This window comes from Cavia porcellus, unplaced genomic scaffold, assembly GCF_034190915.1.
Source record: "Cavia porcellus strain 051 isolate PalLab524CR breed Dunkin Hartley unplaced genomic scaffold, mCavPor4.1 scaffold_12, whole genome shotgun sequence".
Taxonomy (NCBI): domain Eukaryota; kingdom Metazoa; phylum Chordata; class Mammalia; order Rodentia; family Caviidae; genus Cavia; species Cavia porcellus.
In genome coordinates this window covers 83,932,693-83,953,542 of record NW_026947495.1, presented here as the reverse complement: position 1 = coordinate 83,953,542, position 20,850 = coordinate 83,932,693, and the positions used below count along the sequence as shown (strand labels likewise).

Here is a 20,850-nt window from a genome sequence, read left to right as displayed (position 1 = left end):
ACTGGACACCCAAAGTGAAGGAAGAAAAGGTTTATTTAGCTCACAGTTTGTGGAGGTTTCAGTCCATAGTCAGCTGGCTCCAAGGCAGGGCAGCATGGTACAGGGGCAACACTTAAAAGTGGCAGAAGACACAAAGCAGCAAGAGCAGATAGGAGAAGAGCAAGCTTCTTTCTCTTCCAAAATCCACCAGGGCAAATATTAAGTCGTGTAGTTCCATGTCCAGCATCTGAAACAATCTGGCACATTATGAGCTCCAAAAGGCTTGCATGACCCTGTCCCTATGGCAATTTTATGCTGTCCTCTTAGGGGCACACTGCTGGGCTCTAGGGCCTTTTTTTGAAATGTGAGTGGAAGCGTTTTTAACCTCAGAACTCCTTCTGCACACACCTAAAATCAATGCCACATGGATGATCCAAGGTCTGCTGCCAGCTGGAGCAGGAGCCAGGCTTCCCTCTCTCTTGGTTATAGGATTTGAGAGCATGGAGTGCTCTGAATCCAGTTTTGAGGAACAGATCTCTAGGCCACTGCCATGCTGGAACATGGTGCTCTCTAGCTTTCTTAAAGCAGTCTTTCACTTACACAGTTTTGCGGATGCAGAACTGTGAAACTTGTTTTTTGTGATTCCTTCAGGCCATCTTTTCTATTCTTTTATTCCTTCTCAGCAATTGAGATCTCACCTGTGTCTATCTTTAACAGCTTTACGAGAGCTTCCTTTCTGCATTTTAAATCATCCTGCTGGGCTGTTTGTTCTTGATTCTCAGCATAAATCTGGCTAAAAGACCCCAGCAATAGGCAAGCTACTGCCTCAACATTCAACCGCCTTGAAATTTCTTCTACCAGATTAATTAGTCCACCACTTATAATCTTAGACCGAGGACTCAAGCAAAATACACACTTTCTACCAAAACATAATGTACATCATCTGGAGTCCAGTAGCCAATACAGTCCTTTTCCCAAGCCTAGTCTTCATCAGTTTTGTAGTCTTCTGAGCTCTGACCAGAATCTCCTGTTCAGAACAGCCTAGATGTCCCAGTACTATTCTTTCAGGCAGCATCTCCAGACCTTTCCACACTCTTCCCACAAGCCAGTCCCAAAGGCTCTTGAACCATATGGTCAAATAATAATCACAGCAATGACCCCACTTTTCTGGCATCACATTCTGTCTTGGTTACTTTTCTCTGGTTGCTGGGACAGCAAGATGAAGGTGGAAAGGTTTATTTGGCTCACAGTTTGTAGAGGTTTCAGTCCATGATCAGATGGCTCCAAAGCACGTGGCACAGGGGCAGCCGTTCAAAGCAGCAGAAGCAGCCAGAGCTAAAGGGGTGGGGAGCAAACTTGTTTTCCTCCCTTATAATTGCATGTGTGCAGGCTGTCAGCATGGTGGTGGTAGGGGGTACTCACACCACCTCTCTGCCTTCCTCTTGTAGGGGATGAGGATGTTTACAAAGAGGACCCTGTCTCCCTGCTGAGCCCCATAGTTAAACTTCTAAACTTGCAAGTTGACACAATGCACCAACCATTACAATCCCCTAAATAAATAATTTATTGCAGACCCTGGCAGAAATAGTTTGTAAAACTTTTTCCTTTTTCTCCCCAGGTTTGAAGTCTTGAGTTTTCTTATGCTATGTTATAATTCTGCTATTGTGTATATGCCAGCTTCATCTTACCAGTCCCTTTGTCAAATGGGCTCCAGGTGAGAATTATTATTGTCAACTTTCATATTCATTCATTTGACCAATATTTATCAAGATTGTTATTTGCCGGACAGTGTTTTGCCTCTCATGGCACAGCAGTTAACAAGAATTACGTCCCTCTAGGAAGCTGAGTCATTCCTCTTGACTTCTTGAGAATTATTTTAGCATTAAGGGAATAATTCCTTCCTAAAGAAGGACTTAGGTCAAGACATGTAAATTTAGGATTGTCTAGTGATACCATCTCTAGATGGTACATTGTTGATAGTGTTGACTGCATAGACAGTTTCCTGTCTCTGAGTCTGGCTTGGCCAAGTCCTCAGCTCAAGATTCAAAGCGCTACACTTGGGAAAGTCTCCAGGACTATAAACCTTTTATACATTTCACAAATAACTGCCTCAGTGTTAGGGAGAATGTAGCTGTGATATCAGTTATCTCTGTGGTTGCCTGTCTGACAGATTACAATCTGAAATCAGAATTTCTAATAATGTGGACAAATTTGACTAAAATTTAAATTTCCACTATAAAAAAGATCTAAGTAGTACATAGTCCCAGAATTTTAGCTCCGAGTTTTCCTGTTCAACTGATTTTTACTTGAGGAAACTGAGTCCCCCAAAAAGTTGAATGGTGTGTTACTGTTCTGATGCTGTATAATAGGTGACTCATCTTTATTAAGGCATCACACATATGTGATTTCATAGCACGTACAGGCCAGGAATCTAGGTCTGCCTTACCTGGGTTCTTGGCTTAGTGTTTGCTAGGCTGTGCCTGAAGGACTGGGGGCTGGGTCCACTCTCAGTTCCATGCCGAATGGGATGTGATATGGCAGCCTACTACTTCAGTGCAAAGAGCTGAGGATGAGCCAGCAAGCCCTGGGGTCTTAGTCCACATAGTCACGTGATCATGAGCTTTTCATGACTTTGCAGCCTTCTGTTGGAAGCAAGTCACAGCTCTGCTTCAAGGATGACACAGCGTAAATCCTCGAAAAGAGTGTTGCAAATACTTAGGTCATCTTTGTATGCTTTGTGTTCCTGGGAAGACTGCAGTGCTTTTTATAACAAAACATTAATTTTGCTAATTGGGAGAAGCCTAATCTAAATGCTATGTCAATAATTTTAAAGATTCTCTAAAGTAAATATATTATTGCCTGGAATACATTTTTTGTTTTTTGGTACCAAGGATCGAACTCACAACCTTGCGCTTACCAGGCAAGTGCTTAAGCCACTGAGCTGTATCCCTGGCCCCTGGAATAACATTTTCAAATGAGTCTCTTACTGGCTAACACAGTCCTTAGTAGCAAAAGCTATGGCAGAGGCTACTAGTCTTCTAATCCTTGTTTATATATCTCCTTAAAGAATTTTGAAAAGCTTCCTATTCTTTATGCATTTTCAAGCTGACATTTTAAGCTTCTTATCGTGTGTGTGTGTGTGTGTGTGGCATTGCCAGGGATTGAACACAGGAGCTTGAATGTGCTAAAGCAAGCCCTTTACCACTGAGCTACCTGTTTTTGTCAAGGCTGCTCTTAAACACGAGATTCTTCTGACTTTGCCTCCCAGGTAGTTGGGATTAAAGGTGTGCACCACCTTGCCCAGCTTCAACATCTTTCTGTCTTTTTAGTTGCACATAGTACAGTTTCCAATATCTAAATACTGGGATAATTTGTAATAACTGGGATAATTTGTAAAACAATAGCAGTATATTCTTGCAGTTCTGTAACCCTGAAAGTCCACACTCGAGGTGCCCAGTAGGTCCCAGTAGGTCCCTGGTACAGGTGCTCTCCTTGGCTTGCAGTCAGCAGCCATGTGTGTGTCTCCACACATCAACTTGGGAAAGCGAGAGAGCCAGAGAGAGCTCACTGGGTTATTTTAACTGTACATGAAGTAACCTAGAGACCTGCTACCCATGAACATCTCTTGAAGAATAAATGAGCAGGCCTCTTATTTGGTAGGCTAACATTATACTATTTTTTCTTCTTGAAATTGAATTTCCACTTGACTTTCCCACACTGTTCTGTCTTAATATAATGCCATCAACAATTTGGAATATGTTATTGATCACTTAACTGTAAGTAAAAATACATGTGTGTAAATGAAATTTTTAAAAATTTATTGAGACCATAAGGCACTAAGTACTGTAAATTCCTTTTCTGGACTCACATTTATTGTGAAAAATTAATTGATTAAAATAATAAAATTACAAATTTGGTCATTATTAAAGGATAGTATTTTTGGAAGGATCTCTGGGCTGGATGGAAGGTAGGGAGAGTCCATGGTTCCATGGTAGGAAACAAAAAATTTAATTAATGAATCAGGAAATCACACATGGTAAATACTGTGTTTTCCTAGGGTTTGTGTGAGTGGGTTTCCTCGGCAACATGAAAAACACTGGAAAGAACTCTGTGGTCGAATAGTGTTGGATCCTGAATTTATGGTGCAGCTTCTCACAGGGGTTTATTATGCCATGTAAGTAGGCAGAGTTTGCACTTCATGAATTTTTCCTAATGTTTGGATATTCTTTGTGTTTCCTTCCTTTATCAGAAATAATATAGAATTCGTTACATAGTGGAACAAAAATCGTGTTTTTCTACTATGATTTCCTTTTAATACTTTTAAAATAGCCATTGTATAATATAACTAGATAGCAAAATTGGAATCATCTTAGAAATTATCAGGCTTTCCGAATAGAAAACTGTATATATCTCTTCATTGTTTATAAGCCAAGTTTTCATGAATGTATGAGTTAATTTACTCTGAATATGAAAACATAAAGAACAATTTATACAGAGAAATGTTTTGCTTGTAGCTTTTTGAAACGGGGTCATCACCATGGATCTGAACTACTTTAAACATAATAGTCTGGGCATGGTGGTGTATGCTTGTAATCCCAGCATGCAGGATTGGTGTGAAAAATCATGACTGAAATAGTGGTACTTGGAACAATTAAAAAGTTAAGATGTCTGGCATGGTGGTGCACACCTGTAACCCCAGTACTAGGGACACTGGCAGGAGGATTGCCCAAAGTTCCAAGCCAGCCTCACCACATAGTGAGACCCTATCTCAAAACACAAAACAAAAGTTGTGTTAAAGATTAGAGATCCTTGCTAAAGACAGCAAATTGGCTGGGCATGGTGGTACATGTTTGTGATCCCGGCACTTGGGAGGCTGAGGTAAGACGATTGCCATCAGTTTGAGGCCAGCCTGAGCTGCATAGTGAGTTTTATGCCAGGCTGAACTGCATAATGAAACCTTGTCTCCCAAATAAAGGTGGAGGGGCTCCTAGGCATGTAGCCCAGCTGCATAGGTGCCTGCCTGGCAAGTGTGAGGTCGTGGATTCAGTCCCCAGTACCAAAAAAAAAATACAAAGACGATATGTTTTCTCATTTTCCACAGGTACAATGGACAGTGGGAACTTGGCCAGGAAGTTCTTGATGATATCATTTATAGAGCTCAACTAGAACTCTTTTCTCAACCACTATTGGTAAGTTATTTATTCTTTATTAAATATGCCTATGTCTAAAAATGCACTATTGAGTTAAAAGAAAAAGGAAAATAGAGTTGATATAAAAGAATTAAGCATTTCAAAATCATTTCAATAGAAAAAAGTTTTTAAGTAATTAATGAGTTCTCTAGAAGCCTGTAGTACTTGTACTTGGTAGGCTAGAGATGGGGATCATGAGTTGGGAAGGCATTCTCAGCAGAATGATAAATGTACCACATTTATGTGCAGTGCATAAACAAAAATATTCTCAGCAAGCATAAGGACAAGAAAAGCACAATTCAAGTGCTATTCAATAGAAAAGATTACACACTCCCCTAAACACCATCAAGTGTCAGAAATGTTAATGATGGGTTACCTGGCAAATGTTCACTTCTGCTGGTGAGTGGAGGGGTTATTCAGTGTCAAACTGTTGGCACAATTCTGACCACCCCTCTGCAGAAACACTTTGGTAATTTGTGTGTTTTCTCTGATTTCTTGTTAGTGTATTCCAGGAAACTAAATCCCAAAAGACAGTAAGCACAACATTATAGTATTATTTAATTGCAAAGGAATAAAAGTCTAAATGTTCCACAGAAATTTATGTGTTTATTTGATAGTTTCATGTTTAAGAATTTATATTAAAGATAAATATTAATTTGTATTAAGTGGAAAGGAAATAGACACAAGACAGAGGAAACTTGAAATGTTAATAGATGTGTAAATAATTTAACTGGAAATTTTATTGCTTTCTAGTAAGCTTATGTAGTGTTTTATAAATATTATCTATGCATTTTCTGCTTGCAGTTCTTTTAAAAATGCCTTTTTGTGAGTGTGAAGGGTATAGGGCTTGAAACCCAGAGCCCTCATGCTGGACGACACCCCCAGCCCTTATTTTTTATTTTGAGGCAGTGTCTAAGTTGCTAAATTGCCAAGACTGAACTGTACATTGCAGTCCTCCTGCTTTAGCCTCCCAGAGTGCTGGGATTGTAGGTAGATGTGTGTCACCAGGTTGGCTTACCATTCCTGATTTTACCATGAGTAACATTAAAACAAAGAGATAAAAAAATTGAAAGGTACATCTTCAAAATAATACTTTGTATTTATGAAACTTAAGATTCTTAGTCTATTCGTGCATCAGGCTTACAAATTAAATTGAAGTAGCATCCAAGATATTATATGTAAAGAAGAGGTGACCCCTTTTCACAGCTGGAGCCATATGATAAAGGGCGTAGTTGACACATAAGTCAGCATCGTCTGAGGAAAATGATAACAACTAAACTCAGGAGACTTAACCCTGTATCCCTCTATCATCCATGGACCAGGCAGCAGGTCCTGGTGGGCCGGTCAGTCTCACCTGTCTGTCCAAGTTGTTCCGTCCCACACCGGTGGAGAGGGAGGGGGGGAGGAAGTGGTGTGCTAGCTCACGACTCTTGCTGGATCCACACTCCCGTTACAGGGCATGGCTGGTCTGATGCCAGTTACGCATCATTCAGCTTAGCACAAAGTAGTGGGGTGTGGCGCCGGAAGTGTGCGGGTGTGGAGAGGGCTAATGCTCATGTGGGATTAATGTTGCATGCTGTTTATCATTTGAATAGTCAGAAACTTAAGTCTAAAACCAGGACACAAATGTTAAATGCTTTTTCTCTTCAAAAGTTAACTGAAAGGAGTCCATACCATATGTGATTCACATTTTTAAATATAAATGCTCATTTATTTAAAAGCCTACTGAAAAGATTACAATCCAGGCTGGGTGTAGTGGTACACACTTGTAATCCCAGCAATGAGGAGGCTTAAACAGAAGGATCATCACAAATTGGAGACTGGCCTGGACTACAGAGTGAATTCAAGGCCAGCCTGGACTAACTAATGAGTCTCTCTCAAAAAAATGAAAATGAGAGAATACAGAACATTGGCAGTACCACCCTTTCTGATATATATGTATAATAGTACGTTTAATTTTTTTCTTTTATTTTTTTAAAGGGAGAAAAAGGTTTATTTAGCTCACAGTTTGTAAAGGTTTCAGTCCATAATCAGCTGGCTCCAAGGTAGAGTGGTACAGGGGCCGACGGACAGCAGTTCAGGGATGGAAACAGCAGAAGCAGCAAGCAATAGGGGCGAGTGAGAGAGGAGAGATGGGGGAGGGAGCAGCAGTACAGGTGTGCAACAGGTGGAAACAAGAAGTACAGAATAACCAAAAAGTGTATGTTTGTTGTAAATTTGTATAGACTCACATTGTCATTTTAGGTTGCCAACGCTATGAAAAACTCGCTACCATTTGATGCTCCTGATTCCTCACAAGAAGGCCAGAAAGTCCTGAAAGTGGAGGTCACTCCCACAGTGCCAAGGATTTCTCGGACTGCAATCACAACGGCCTCAATCCGTCGTCACAGATGGAGAAGAGAAGGTAAGGACAAAACCCCACAGTCTGCTCTACATGTCAGGTACATTTACCAGATTGCACAGGTCATGTTACTACATAGAGGACTCTATAATGAAAGATTTTTTGGTTTTTAAAAGTAGCACTAGAGCCAGGTATGGTGGTACACCTGTAATCCCAGTACTCAGGAGGCTGAGGCAGGAGGATCACTATGCGTTCAAGCCAGCCTGGGCTACAAAGTGAGTTCAAGGCCAGCCTGAACGGCATAGTGAGATCCTGTCTGAAAAGAGGGAAAAAAAGGCATTAAATGCTTAAAATTATTTTAGTGTAAATACATATGAATATGTATAAAGATGTTAGACTGCTATATGAATGTTAAAACAGAAAATAAGACCAGGTTAATTTTAATATTTTTCTGAACTTGTGGTAACAGTAGAAACAAAGTCATTTGAGCTGTTACTTCCTGGGAAGAGCAGGTGCATGTATGAGCACTGTGGGAGGAAACTCTCTGGCCAGCCCAACTGACAGTGTGCCACTGCAGCCCATACCGACCGAATCGGTTCTTGTTTTCAGATTCTTGTCTTTGCTTTTCCTTACTTATACATGCTGAGCCCAGCAGTATTTCATAGACTGGAACAGTCAAGCTGTCTTGCCAAAGACATACCAATTGTAATGATCCCTATTCTTGTCTTTCCACTTGCAAACCTCACATTGTTCATCTGCCACCTCATGTGCGTGCAAGCTGTGCACACACATGTAACTGTTAGTAATGTTGTGTTAATAGCATATCCATATATACATTCTCTTTACCTGCCTGGGTCAGAGTGCTCAGGAAAGAGCAGAGCAGCACGAAAGCACTAAAATGTTATATGTTGAATCCCAGATGGCTTTGACTTCTCAAACGAGGCTGACTCGAGTATTCCTGGCTCCCCGATCCAACACGGCTCCACTGACCTAGGGATCAAACGTGTGCACGAGGGGGCGGTGCTGGTGCGCAGGACCCCTGAGCGCGGCTCGCCGGAGCCCACCTCAGCAGCAGCCACAACAGAGGGTAGGACAGAGATGAGGAGGAGGCAGATGTCAGTGAGGCAGCTGCTGCGGCAGAATCCCGGTCCTCTCTCCCCCGCAGAGCATCTCTCCATCCTAGTGTGTGTTTCTACCACCCCAGGGGGTACTAGCTCCTCCTTGCAAAGCACCCCTCTTCCCCTATGCCTAGCACCAGGTTAGGTTCACTCTTCAGTTCCCCTTTGTGCTGGCCTGGAGTGTGCGTCCGTGTGACCCAAGAGCAGCTTGGCATGGCTACTAACCAGCAGGGCCTGTCTCCCAGTCTGCAAGTGCTTGGAGTTTTTACCTTACTGAGCATGTTTATTTATGAGTCTTATTAGTCAGCATGAATGTATTTATGTAATAATTTGTTCTTTAAGAACCTGTCAGGAGATTTTTAGAACTTAATATTCTTGGGAAACTGAAGTGAAACTGGCCAATTTATCTGTATTTCTAAGGAGTGTTCGGTTAACAATGCCTTACCCTTTTAGCAGAATGTAATAGTATTGATTGGCTTTTTAGAATCTGTTGGTCAAGTAAATTAGGTCTAACTAGTAAATGAGTGGTATTTTTTTCTCTATAAATGTGCTACCTGGTGCACATTGCATGTTACAACTTCATGTAATGCTTCTTTAGATAGCTCCCAGGATTGAATGTACTACTTAGAGGTCAAAACCCTAGTAGATCCTTTATTCTACAAATTAGGCCTCTCTATCCAACCTCCCTATCCCTATGAAAGAACACGTCTCTTGTCCAGGAAAAGTTACTTGCTGTTTTGCTGCAGGAGTTAGTGTTGTAAAATGGGGAGCTGTAGCCAGGCAGTTTTCCTTGCTTAACACATTGCCTATACCGTCTTTCTGCAGTTTGTGAAATAAACCAAGCATTTGTGAAAGTAGTTGCATATTTTTACTTATTGCAAAAGCCAAACATCCTAAAGCAGTGAACTTCCACCTGCAGGAGTTCCTGCTCTTTGTTGCTATAGAGATTTAAGCATGCTCAGTAAAAACCTAAGTCAGCCCTGTCTCCTGCCCTTTGCCGGGATGGAACTTACTGCAGTGAACAGTGCTGCCTGCGCTTGACAAGGGGCCCAGAGAGTGGCGCTGTCCAGAAAGCCCTTTGTATGGCTATGGAAGATGCAGCCTTCCTGTTTGGTTTTCATACTCTTCATGATGTTCCTAGCAAACAATTAGTTGTATAAATACATAAAAATGAAATTATGAATAGATGTAGAACCTGGAGTTTCCCTAAATTGAGCATCAGCCCATTTTTTTTCAACATTTTTGATAATTAAATGAGCCACTCGGTGTGCATCAACTGCCATTACTAGGATGTCAGGAATATTTGTGCTAAATATAGTATTATGTTACTCAGTGAAATTCTAGGAAATGTCGTATTAGTCTGAAGCATTGCTTCCAATTGATGAGAAGCCATATATTTTTTGTTTTTATTTTGAGACAGAGTCTCACTGTGTGGTCCAGGCTAGCCTTGAACTCATCATGTAACCCACGCTGGCCTTGAACTCTTGGCGATCTTCGTGCCTCAGTCTCCCAACTGCTGCAATTACAGGCCTGCGCCATCATGCCCAGCAGAAGTCAAACACTTTGAAAGAGGAGCCAGAATAGTAATTTCTTCTCTCAGTAGCCTATTAAACATTGCAGTGTTTCCTGCTACTGGTAAAACTCAGTTTAGGGAGGGGAATGGGAGAGTGTGGCCACAAGGACAGGAGAGGAAGTTTCTTGAGCATATGTGAAATTTCTAAAAACTGACTTGATCTTTTAATCTCTTGGTTTATAATTTAAAATGTCTATTAGTGGAAGCTGACTATAGGAAAGGCAGCTATGAATAGAAACATTTTCTAAAAATTATTGTTAGTTTTTGGATCATGTGGGCTGGGGATTTAGCTCAGTGGCATAAGCGCCTCCTGGCAAGTGTGAGGTTATGAGATCAGTCCCCGGTACCAAATAAATAAAGAATTCTTAGTTCTTTGGATCATGAATAGTATTGTCACGAAGGGATAAAATTAAAAAGGAAAAATGTTGTGAGACACAGTTGCCTTTTTATTCCTTGAGGTTTTATTAAACAGAAAGAAATTGTGAAAACCTTGGCTAAACTGGGCGTGGTGGCACTCTCCTATCATGCCAGCACTCAGGAGCCTGACGCAAGACAATCATTAACAAGTTCAAGACCAGTCTGAGCTACAAAGTGAAGTCAAGGCTGGCCTAAACTGCATAGCAAGACCCTGTCTCAAAAATACCCCCAAAGACTCCCCCCCCCCAAAAAAAAAAAAAAACATTGGCCAAGCATAGTGGCACAGGCCTGTAATTCCAGCACTTGGGAGGCCAAGGCAAGAGGATCATCAAAAGTTTTAGGCCAGCCTGGGCTCCTTAATGACTTCAAAACCAGCCTGGGTTACATAGCCAGACCCCTGTCTCAAAAAAGTAAAATAAAACTTCAGTGATTTTGTAGTTTGCTGAAGCTTCTGGATTCATGTAGGTAATTGACTTTCTTTTTTTTTTTTTTTTTTTTTTTTCAAAAACCACATTTTGCAGTATGACTACTTTAAATTTTTCCAATTTAAATTATTTATTATCTGTTGAAATTGAAGGTGAAATATCAGCCCATCACTGAACTGAAGACAGTGCTTATGATACAAGTAGTGTCGTTGTTCCCTTACACTGAAACAGGCTTCTTAGCCTATAAAACACTAGTAGATTCTCTTGCATGGTTGCTTTTATGTTATCATCTCTTTTATGGCCATATTGCTTGGACGTCAGATCTGCATGTGGCAAGATTCAAAGCTAGCACTAAGTCTCTCAGTCTCTTTTCCTAATTATATAAATCCAATAATTAATTTCTATTTGCTCCCAGTTTTTTTTTTTCACTAATATTCTGATACAGTAATTCTCTGTTCTTAGAGCAATTTGGAGTTTTTTAGCACAAAGTAAATTACTAAAATGATGCCACAGAAATATAGTCTTTTTGAGGTGCATTTTATATAGGTTTTCTTGAAGGGATTGAGAGAAGTGGTGTCAGCTGCTACTATTGTTAGTAAATGCATTTTCACATGGCTTTGCATGATGATTAAAGTTTTATTAAACTGCTGGGTGTGTGGGTGTGTGTATATATATACACATACATATATATACACAGTAGATAGTATAACAAGGTGCTTTTGCTTTAAGAATAATCTATTTAGAAGAAATAACTAATCCATATGAGAGCATGTTTTTATTCTTCTAGGTATTACATTACAGGTTGTGTTTTGCATATGTTTTGCTTAGGAATCTATCAAAGTAGTATTTGTTTAGATGGTTTCCTAATATTTTATCTTAAATATTACATTAATATCTGTTTTATAGGTTCAAATTAAACTTTTTTGTTGTCTGTGGAAAACAGTTTGCAAATCAACAGCCATGGCAGTGTAGCAAACAAATAATCAATTTTTAAAAAAAGAAAATATATTAACTTCTAAGAGATTGATTACACTTTCAGTAAGAGAACTGGGCTTTATGGAAACTACAAGCTCAATGTATTATTACATGCTTTTCTTTCCACAAAAACTCAAGATAAAGATTCTTTCACTAATTTCATGCGCATTCTGCATGAAGTTTACTATTACAGTATTTTGTGACCACAACAGTAGTATATTTCAGTGTTGTTACAGTATAGAAATAGATAATGTTGACCAAAAAGGTCCGTCGTAAATGTCCCTGCTGGATTCCTACCCCTGCTCCTGACAGTGTTTCCTTCCCATCAGCGGATAAGAAAATGGGGAGGAAGACCAGTGAGAAGACAGGAACACGAGACACAGCAGGGCCGTGACATTTCTGGAAACCGTGTGGCATTTTAGTTGTTAGAAAATGTACTAGTTCCACATTACAAGTTGTAAACTCTCATAGAAGCAGTTAGCTTAAGTAAATACAACATTTTATTGTACTTAGGGGGGTTTGAGTTTTTGGTGCCTTTCTGGATACCTGAAATTAGAAGACAGTCTCCATTGTGCAGTCTCTCCTGTGGTGGGTTAAAGATGATACAAGGAAAAAGTTGTCTGGGTTTATTAAATAGGTAGCTATAGTTATCTCAGATTGATGACAGTGTGTATTAAAGATTTGTGATGACAAAATGTTGTGTTTTACCTAGTTTTATGTGTCTAATTGTTAGTATACTTAAGTCTATTTTGGATAGTTTTCCCAAAGCTGGGCTGATGTACACTAAAGGAACACAGGTTTGTGTAGACTTAGGGGTTATTCTTCCAAGTTACTTAGATGAAGTCTGACAGTCAGACCGTTAGCAGCCTGCAGCAGGCATTGCTTGAGATGAGGTCAGTGTTGTTCTCGTCTGCCTCTCACTTAACCCAGAGGTCCTGAGTCTGTCTGTTTTTTAGGTGCTGAAAGCATAAACGGAGGAGAAGAGTTTGCAAACCTGAACGATGCTGATGAAGGGTTTTCGTCAGGGGCCTCCCTCAGCAGTCAGCCTGTTGGGACCAAAGCATCCTCCTCTTCTCAGAGGGGAAGCTTGCGGAAAGTAGCCACTGGGCGTCCAGCCAAAGATAAAGAGGCAGCTTCTGGCACCAGATCCATTGAGAGCCCTCGAGAGTCAGTAGTTCGCAAACAGTATGGGCAGCAGCTGACTGACTTTAGTGTAGACTCAGTTGAGCTGACACCCATGAAGAAACACCTGAGCCTGCCTGCTGGGCAGGTGGTGCCAAAAACCAACAGTCTGAGTCTGATCCGAACAGCCAGCGCTTCCTCCAGTAAGTCCTTTGACTACGTGAACGGCAGCCAAGCAGGTACCAGCATTGGGATCGGCACAGAGGGCGTCACCAATCTAGCAACTAACAGTGCTAACCGATACTCAACTATCAGCCTCCAGGAAGAACGGCTGGGTCAGGCTGGTGATGGGAAAGAGCTCCTCAGCCCAGGAGCCCCTTTAACCAAGCAGTCCCGCTCCCCAAGTTTCAATATGCAGCTGATATCCCAGGTGTAGCTTCGACACCCCCTCCTCTCTTTCCACTTTCCTTGTAACTGAACTGACACTTCGTGTGCAAAAAGACACTTCATTCCGCCTCGTGAAATCCTGGTCATCGCGGTCCGACTTGGGTTAGTTTAGTTATATTCATACTGTACTTTGTATGGAAACAGCAATAAGGTTTTCTTTCTCTCCTTCCGTGTCTCTACCTGTGCCCTTCCTGTTCCTTGTGTGCTGTGAGCAGTGTGAAGCGCTTGCCTTCCCATGCCTTCCCTCCTCCTTGGGTGATGTGCAATCCATCGCAGGCGGATCAGCCCCATTTCAACACTGTGAGACTGAGGTGCGTTGGAGGAAATGCTGGATGTGATCCCTATGAAATGATTCTTTGGCTTTTGTTTAAAAACAAAACAAAAACGGGTTTGTTCACATAATCTATAGAACTATGAAGATGACTGGATCATATTTTTTCTTTTAACCAGGAGTGCCTCAGAGATTCTGCTATGATTTTGGACTTCTCTGAGTCTGTGCAATTGTTTTCTCAAGAAGCATGGGGAAGGGTGGTAGACTACTGCACTTTTTCATTAAAATGAGGGTGGCCCATTTCCCCCCTTTCCTTTATCCTGGGGACATAAATGTTCAATTACTAAGGCATTTAAGTCAATTTACAGCCACCTCCTTTGGGGGGCCTCTATGCCGATCGTGTAATTGATAATGCACTTTCTCAATGGCGCTCTAGTCATTACTAACATGTCTTCCCTCTTCCCACCAAGACTTAGGGTCCTTTTTCTCCTTGAAGTTTGAACAGCTAACAAATGAGAATCCAAGGGGCATGTTCTGTTTCCCAGGAATGATTGACTTGGTGCTGGGGTTTTGTGGGGGGAGGGGTTTTGTTTCTTGTGTGTGAGGGGAGGTTTTGATTTGCTTTTTTCTCTTTTGTGAGCTGATGACTGAAGTAGAATTGTACGTCTTCAGGTAAAGAGAGGGATTTCTCAGTCCATTTTGTGAAATGTCAAGACTATTGGAGAAACCCTTTCAGCTGCTTTCTAGATGTACTTAAATTCAGTCAAGTATTTTGGATTAAGAAACTTAAAGTCCTGATAGATTATATATTCCGAAGCAATGTATCAGGGACAGATAATTGGCTGAAAACACTGATGCTTCAATGTGACACATTTTTATAGAACATTTCTACCAGGGGGTACTGACTTGATTTCTCCTAAAAGGACCACACTGCCTTTGTGTTTAATATGATGCAATTTGTGTATCTTCTAATCATATTTCTGCAGTTTGTCGTTTTTATAAAACTTTGAAATCATGCCAGTAAGCTAGATAATGAATGTATGTAAGTAGCATTTGGTAAATGTTAAGAGGCCACAAAAGTACTTTACTGGCTTAAAAGTTTTACATTTTGATTTGGTTGGATAAGACTATTACAACCTCTTCTGAGTGTTGGGCTCTAATGTTTGGATAAAGAAGGGAATACATTAGACTTTTGGAAACAGTATTTAACTTGAAGTTGTATAAATCACCCTTTAACAGAGTACTATGGAGTGCATTGTACATTTAGACATTTTTAGTTATTATGAAAGAAAAATATAGTGAGTTTATAGAAAGCAAGTATTCTCATAAAAAAGTTGAAAATTTTATGTCTACCAATTAAACTTACAGTAGGTCTTGTTAATAAAATAACTGAACACAGTTTCTGTTTTTTCATACTTAAGAATCTCCTGTTCCATTTTAATTATAAGAGCATTTTCTTTTTTCAAAAAGGATGTGGAGGGCTTTATGTTGGAATCTTTGTAAGAATAGTGAGGTACTTGTTTTGTTGTCTTTTTGAAATGGTCTTGCTATTAAGGTACTTGTTTGAATTTGGTGGTTTGTAATTTATGTCAGCTCATGAGAATGGAAAACTAAGGGGCTGGGGATTTAGCTCAGCGGCATAAGCACTTGCCTTGCAAGGAGGCAGTCGTGAGTTCAATCCCCGGTACCGATTTAAAAAAAGACAAAAAAAGAGAATGGAAAACTAGAACCTGACCCAGTGTCCTTCATATGGCCAAAGTTCAAGAGAAAGCTAAAAGTTGATAGGCAGTTGATTGTGTGTGTGTGTGTATGTGTGTGTGGTATGTATACATGTAGATCACAGAGATGTTTGAGATATCTCTTATTTCTTCTCATTTTACTATGGGATGTCAAAAACAGCAGAAAAATTTTTCAACCACAAAAATAAATGAGGTGGGTATACCACACACAAGAAAGAAGATAAAGTTTCAGGTACACAAGAAAAAGAACATTGTGCTTAACAGGGAATAAGATCTTGGCAAAAGAAAAAAAAAAATACCTGGTTTTAAAAAGTTGTGTGTATACTGGCATGTAAACCAAGGATGGTTTCAGTTAAAAATTTCTTTGGTTAAAGAAATAACCAAATTACCCAAATTATAGCAAAAGCATAAAAATTCCCTTTGGTTAAGAATCTTGGGGCTGGGGTTTTAGCTCAGTGGCATAAGCACCTGCCTTACAAGCAGGAAGTCCTGAGTTCAATCCCTGGTACCGATAAAAAGGAAAAAGACAAAAAAAGAATTTTATGGCATACCTGAAAAGCTTAGTTTGAAAACTTTTTAATCATAGAGGACCTCATCAATCTCCATCTGCATATGAATAAGAGGAGTTTTTTAGAGGCTTTGTGTATGGGCATAACCGTTACTGTCCCATGATTTCATTTAACTGTTTGCCATTCCTTCAAGTTTGCCAATGCTTCAAAGAAACATTTCCTTTAGTTTGAACTTTGCATTCAGGTTCTTAGATTTGCTATGTATGATACAGTTAAGATGAAATGAGTTAGTTAAACTGTCAGATTTTCTAAGTTTAAAAAAATTGCTGCATTATTTATTTAAATAATTTAAAATAAGTTTGCTTAAGGTTTATAACAACCATAACAAATACATGCCAGCAACTAACATTTGATCCTTCGACAGGACAACTTTTTGTTTTATATTTTTCACTTTAAAAAGTATTCCATCCATCTATGGAAAATATATTTAGGGACAGAATACTTGTTTTGTATAGTAAAATAATTTGATTGATGCAGTTGTGTCAGGATTACAGAATACCAAGAAACATCTGAAGGTTTTGGGACTCTGATAAAATTTAAAGTCATGTTACTAAAAGCAAAGTTTAAATGTAAAGTGAGAAGTTACCTTAGAAGTTTTAAAATACGAAAATATCTTAATAAGCTAGAAGAAAAATGATTGTAACCTAAATGCTAATCCCCTAAGCACCACCCTTCCTTTTCTGAAACTTCACTCTTCTGTGCCTGTTTATTGGATCAGAATTTTTGTGCTAAAAGAGACCCTGGAGACACTCTAGCTAGTCTCCCCTCGCACACACATTCAGCCTCAGGAAATTGAGGCTCGAAGAGGTTGTGACCTGACTCCGTCACATAAATAAGAAGCAGAGCCAGAATCAGACCTTGTCTCCAGCAATTGCATACACCCACTGCCTCTCTTTACCGTGATCAATGTACGTAACATTTTCCATTTCTGCAGTTGCTTTGCATTATTGGTCTAGTTAGTAGTTGGTGAGTACAGCACATGAAGAAAAGTATTAAATCTAGAAAAAAATGAAGGGTGATAAATATAGATGGGGCAATGTTAGAAATGTAGGTGTCTATACAGATATAAGGATAGGTACATTATTCTTTAAGCTAATTTATGCCTTACGGATTTTCTGCCACATAACAGTTGTATGCTGCCATGTTGTTTATATGTGTAAAGATTTATTTAAGTGCAAAATAAACTTAAACAGTGGCTTGATCAGTGTTTCTAGCTACTTTAAAGTAATTTTTAAATCAGCCAGCTTTTAGTCACCAAGGTGGCCAGTTAATTGTATTGTACAATGGAGTATTATAAAGATGAAATAAATATAATTACATTAGTTTCCAGTATAGAGAGAGGTTGGACCTTACTGTGCTTGCAGCAGATAAAAGCAATATTTCCTTATGTAATTGAGAAAGGTTCATAGTGGGAAGCTTACGAATCCATAATGGAACAGTGACCATGACGTCAAACAAATTGTATATACCATATAAAATGTTGTCACCGTGGTAGTCTCAGCTATATAAGGTTCAATATTTCCAATGTGTATTCTTAAATTAATTATATTTATTAGACACTGGAATACTAAGAATAACTTCTTTCAGATTGTTTTGTTTGCACTATTGTGAATATTTTAATGAAATGGGGTGTTTTTCCTATCACTTTGTGAGGTTTGTATGAGTCTTAATTTTTGGTACATTAGTTGTTGACAATCACTTGTCTCATTTAATTCTCTGCATGTTCATTTGTAAATAAAAATACTAGTATGTGTCTTAATGGGTAGTGTACTGTACAAACACTGGCAAGGAGGAGCACCTCCGTTTCTGATCTTGGATTACATTAGAGTTAGTTTTTAAAAACCAGTGTTTCAATTACATATTTGTTTTTCAGTTTTGAAAAGCTCAGTAGGTCATGCTAGTGATCAGAAAATCTGTAAGAATTTTAGGGCAACTTTTCTATACTGTGGCTATGTTACACAGTCGGGACATGAGATTTTTTTATCTTTCAAGTTGAATGATTACTGTCACTGTTTCACCACCACGTTGGCTGAAACACATTTTGTACTACTTTTGAAAAAGTGGCTTTTAAAATACGTTACATGAAAACCAAGTAGAGAGAGATAACTTAAAAGTTGGAATATTTGCCAGATTTAAAAGAAGATGAGTATAAAATTAATAGCACTGATAAAATCATGAGTCACCAAAACTGTCCATGTTAAGTTGATCATAATTGGTAACATAACACAAATTTTAGCATTGTATTGTGAATACCCAATGGGTGTATCATACTGACACTGAACAACATAAGAAATAACCGTTCACACAGGGCTCACCATACATCTTCCTGCCCATGAAAGCACATGTCTACTAACCTAATCAGAGTCACAACTTTGGTCATTTCTTAGCCATTAGTTCTATGAGAAATAGAAAGCAGATAATTCAGGATAGGCATTAACAGAAAGCTATGAATGGTGTGAAATAATGCAGTGTAGCACAGAAACAGAGGTTCTGTGTTTCGCTTTTGAATTTTGAGGAACCATGTTCCTAATGTTTACAAATTAAAGCATATTCATATCTGCTACTCTGCTATTATAATTGATACAGATTTTACCAAAAAGTAGGTGTATGTAGCTTAAAGTATAAGTGAGTCCTTGTTTTAAAACTGTATTTGAAGATAAGTCTAATAAACAGATTCTTTTATTTTCAGAGAGAAATGAACTTAATTGGACAATCTGTTCCCAGCTACAGAATTAACAAGAATCTGGTTTGCTGTATTTCAGTTATAAACAGCTCAGTATTAAGTATATTAGAGGAAATTTTCTACAGCTTCATTAATTACAAAATTTACCAAAGAAAATCTTATTGTCCAAATAGTTTTTAAAGTACCTCTTAAGGAATCAACCCCCTTTAACATTAGGATTGCTTTCTAACTCCCGGGAAGTCATATTAAAAGTCTTTGATCTGGAAAATAGGTATACAGACAGTCTTCCTATGTCAGCAGCATGTGAATATTCCAGCAAAAGTACAAGTTAAAAGCCAAATTCAAATACTGTTATTTCTTCCAGCACATTTTCTTGTCTCCTTAACTAAAATTAAGGATTCTGCACATCAGTATTGAATAAAAAGGAAATTCCTAATGTTGGTGTATTATATGATATTGTGGGTTCTTCCAATAAAATTGCAGGGAAAATTATGGAAATGCACCTTTTCCACTGGGCAGTGGCAATTATTTCTGATAAATACAATACTGATTAAAATGGTATGGTTTACATAATTTATGTATATGATTGCTGAGTTTTTTCTTTGCATAAAAACATGATTGGATTAATAAAAGCTAAAATTTCTTAAATGTGTAGAAAAAGAACTACAAATTTATTGAAGCTGTTAAAAGATTTTTTTTAAATCACGTAATTGTACATTATCTGATAAAAGTTCTATGTATTTTTTTCACATGATAATTATAAAGTAATGAATGTTTTGATCAGTTATCCTGGAAGGAGAAAATTGGCCCTTTAATTATCCCTGCTATAGGTGTGGTTCTTATATTCCAAACTAAATTAATACATGCTCCATACGTTACTTTAAAATATTTATTGAAAAATTACTCCACATTGAATCTTTTTATTGTTACTCTAAAGTTTCAGCTGGGTTTGCATTCAGTTTAAGTGGTTAAATGAAATGATTTTACAATGCAGATTGTTTTCCCACTTTTTGTCAAGGCAATTTGGCTATCCTGAGCTATACATTCTGAAGGATTTTCACTGCTTAGGCTTTGTGCAGTCTGATCTCTGCAACAAGGGACAGCTACACAGAAAAATCCTACTCGTGTGTTTGCTTCATGAAAGAGTACAGAATGTATTAATTGGGTTTGTGGGGTTTTTTAACCAGCATTAACCTACAGTTTGGCATAAACTTCCCAAGTACTGAGGGAATGGTGCTGGTGAAACTTTAAATACGATAGGTTTATAGAAATTATCTCTACTGAATGAGGTCCTCAAACCTAGGACTAGTGAAAATCTCCATCTTTTGAGTAAAAGGAAAAAAACTGCACACTTAAGACCATATTTATTGGTGCATGTAAGCCATTATCCTGTCTCTAACTGATTATAATGCTGTTGATTGTTGAAATGTGAAATGTAATTAGTCACTGTTCACCTTGTAAATATCTGCCAGAGATGAAAAAATATTTTAAGTTACTGTAAATAAAGATGTATAAAGATCAATGTCGGTCTCCAATGCAGAAACAATCTAAGATGTTAAATACTGTGTTTCTTGACAAATGTGTAATTTTCTTCTAGGTGTATCTAGTTATATTAAGAATGTAAATTTTCTTTTGTACAGTATAAAAATACAGCTCTATTTGGCTTTTAACTGGATTTCCTTGAATTTATTTTATTTTAAGTGCTTTTTTGTTCATTTGTTTGTTTGTTTTTTGTATGTTTTTTGTTTTGGTAGGGGAGATGGGACTCATGACCTTGTGCATTTCAGGCAGAATACTGATGAGCTATGTCCCCGGCTCATTAAGTTTTATACAATAGTCCTTTCATTCTGTTTCTTCACGGTGCCATTTTATTTATGTATATCTGAACTTTTATGCCCTATTTAAAGTAAGGCAATGTATAAAATTACATATAACACTGATATAGGGGGAAAGAGTCCCAATCAGCTAGATGTCTGGTATGAGTTCATATTCTCAAATTGAA

The 20,850-nt window shown here is 38.6% G+C and overlaps 1 protein-coding gene across 10 annotated transcripts in view; it reads left to right on the top strand.

Moving 5' to 3' along the window:
- Positions 1-20,518, top strand: part of Hycc2 (hyccin PI4KA lipid kinase complex subunit 2) — a 69,713-nt gene extending 49,195 nt beyond the window's left edge. For 8 of the 10 annotated variants that reach the window (XM_023562193.2, XM_005000703.4, XM_063259537.1 and 5 more), the window contains 6 exons: positions 1,598-1,693; positions 4,037-4,153; positions 5,081-5,168; positions 7,413-7,572; positions 8,429-8,596; positions 12,974-20,518. In XM_023562193.2, the coding sequence (XP_023417961.2) occupies positions 1,598-1,693; positions 4,037-4,153; positions 5,081-5,168; positions 7,413-7,572; positions 8,429-8,596; positions 12,974-13,575 (1,231 nt within the window). In that variant the 3' untranslated portion in view covers positions 13,576-20,518. The remainder of the gene's footprint in view (positions 1-1,597; positions 1,694-4,036; positions 4,154-5,080; positions 5,169-7,412; positions 7,573-8,428; positions 8,597-12,973) is intronic. The other 2 variants (XM_023562194.2, XM_003463335.5) reach the window with 2 other exon arrangements.
- Positions 20,519-20,850: the final 332 nt, after the last annotated feature.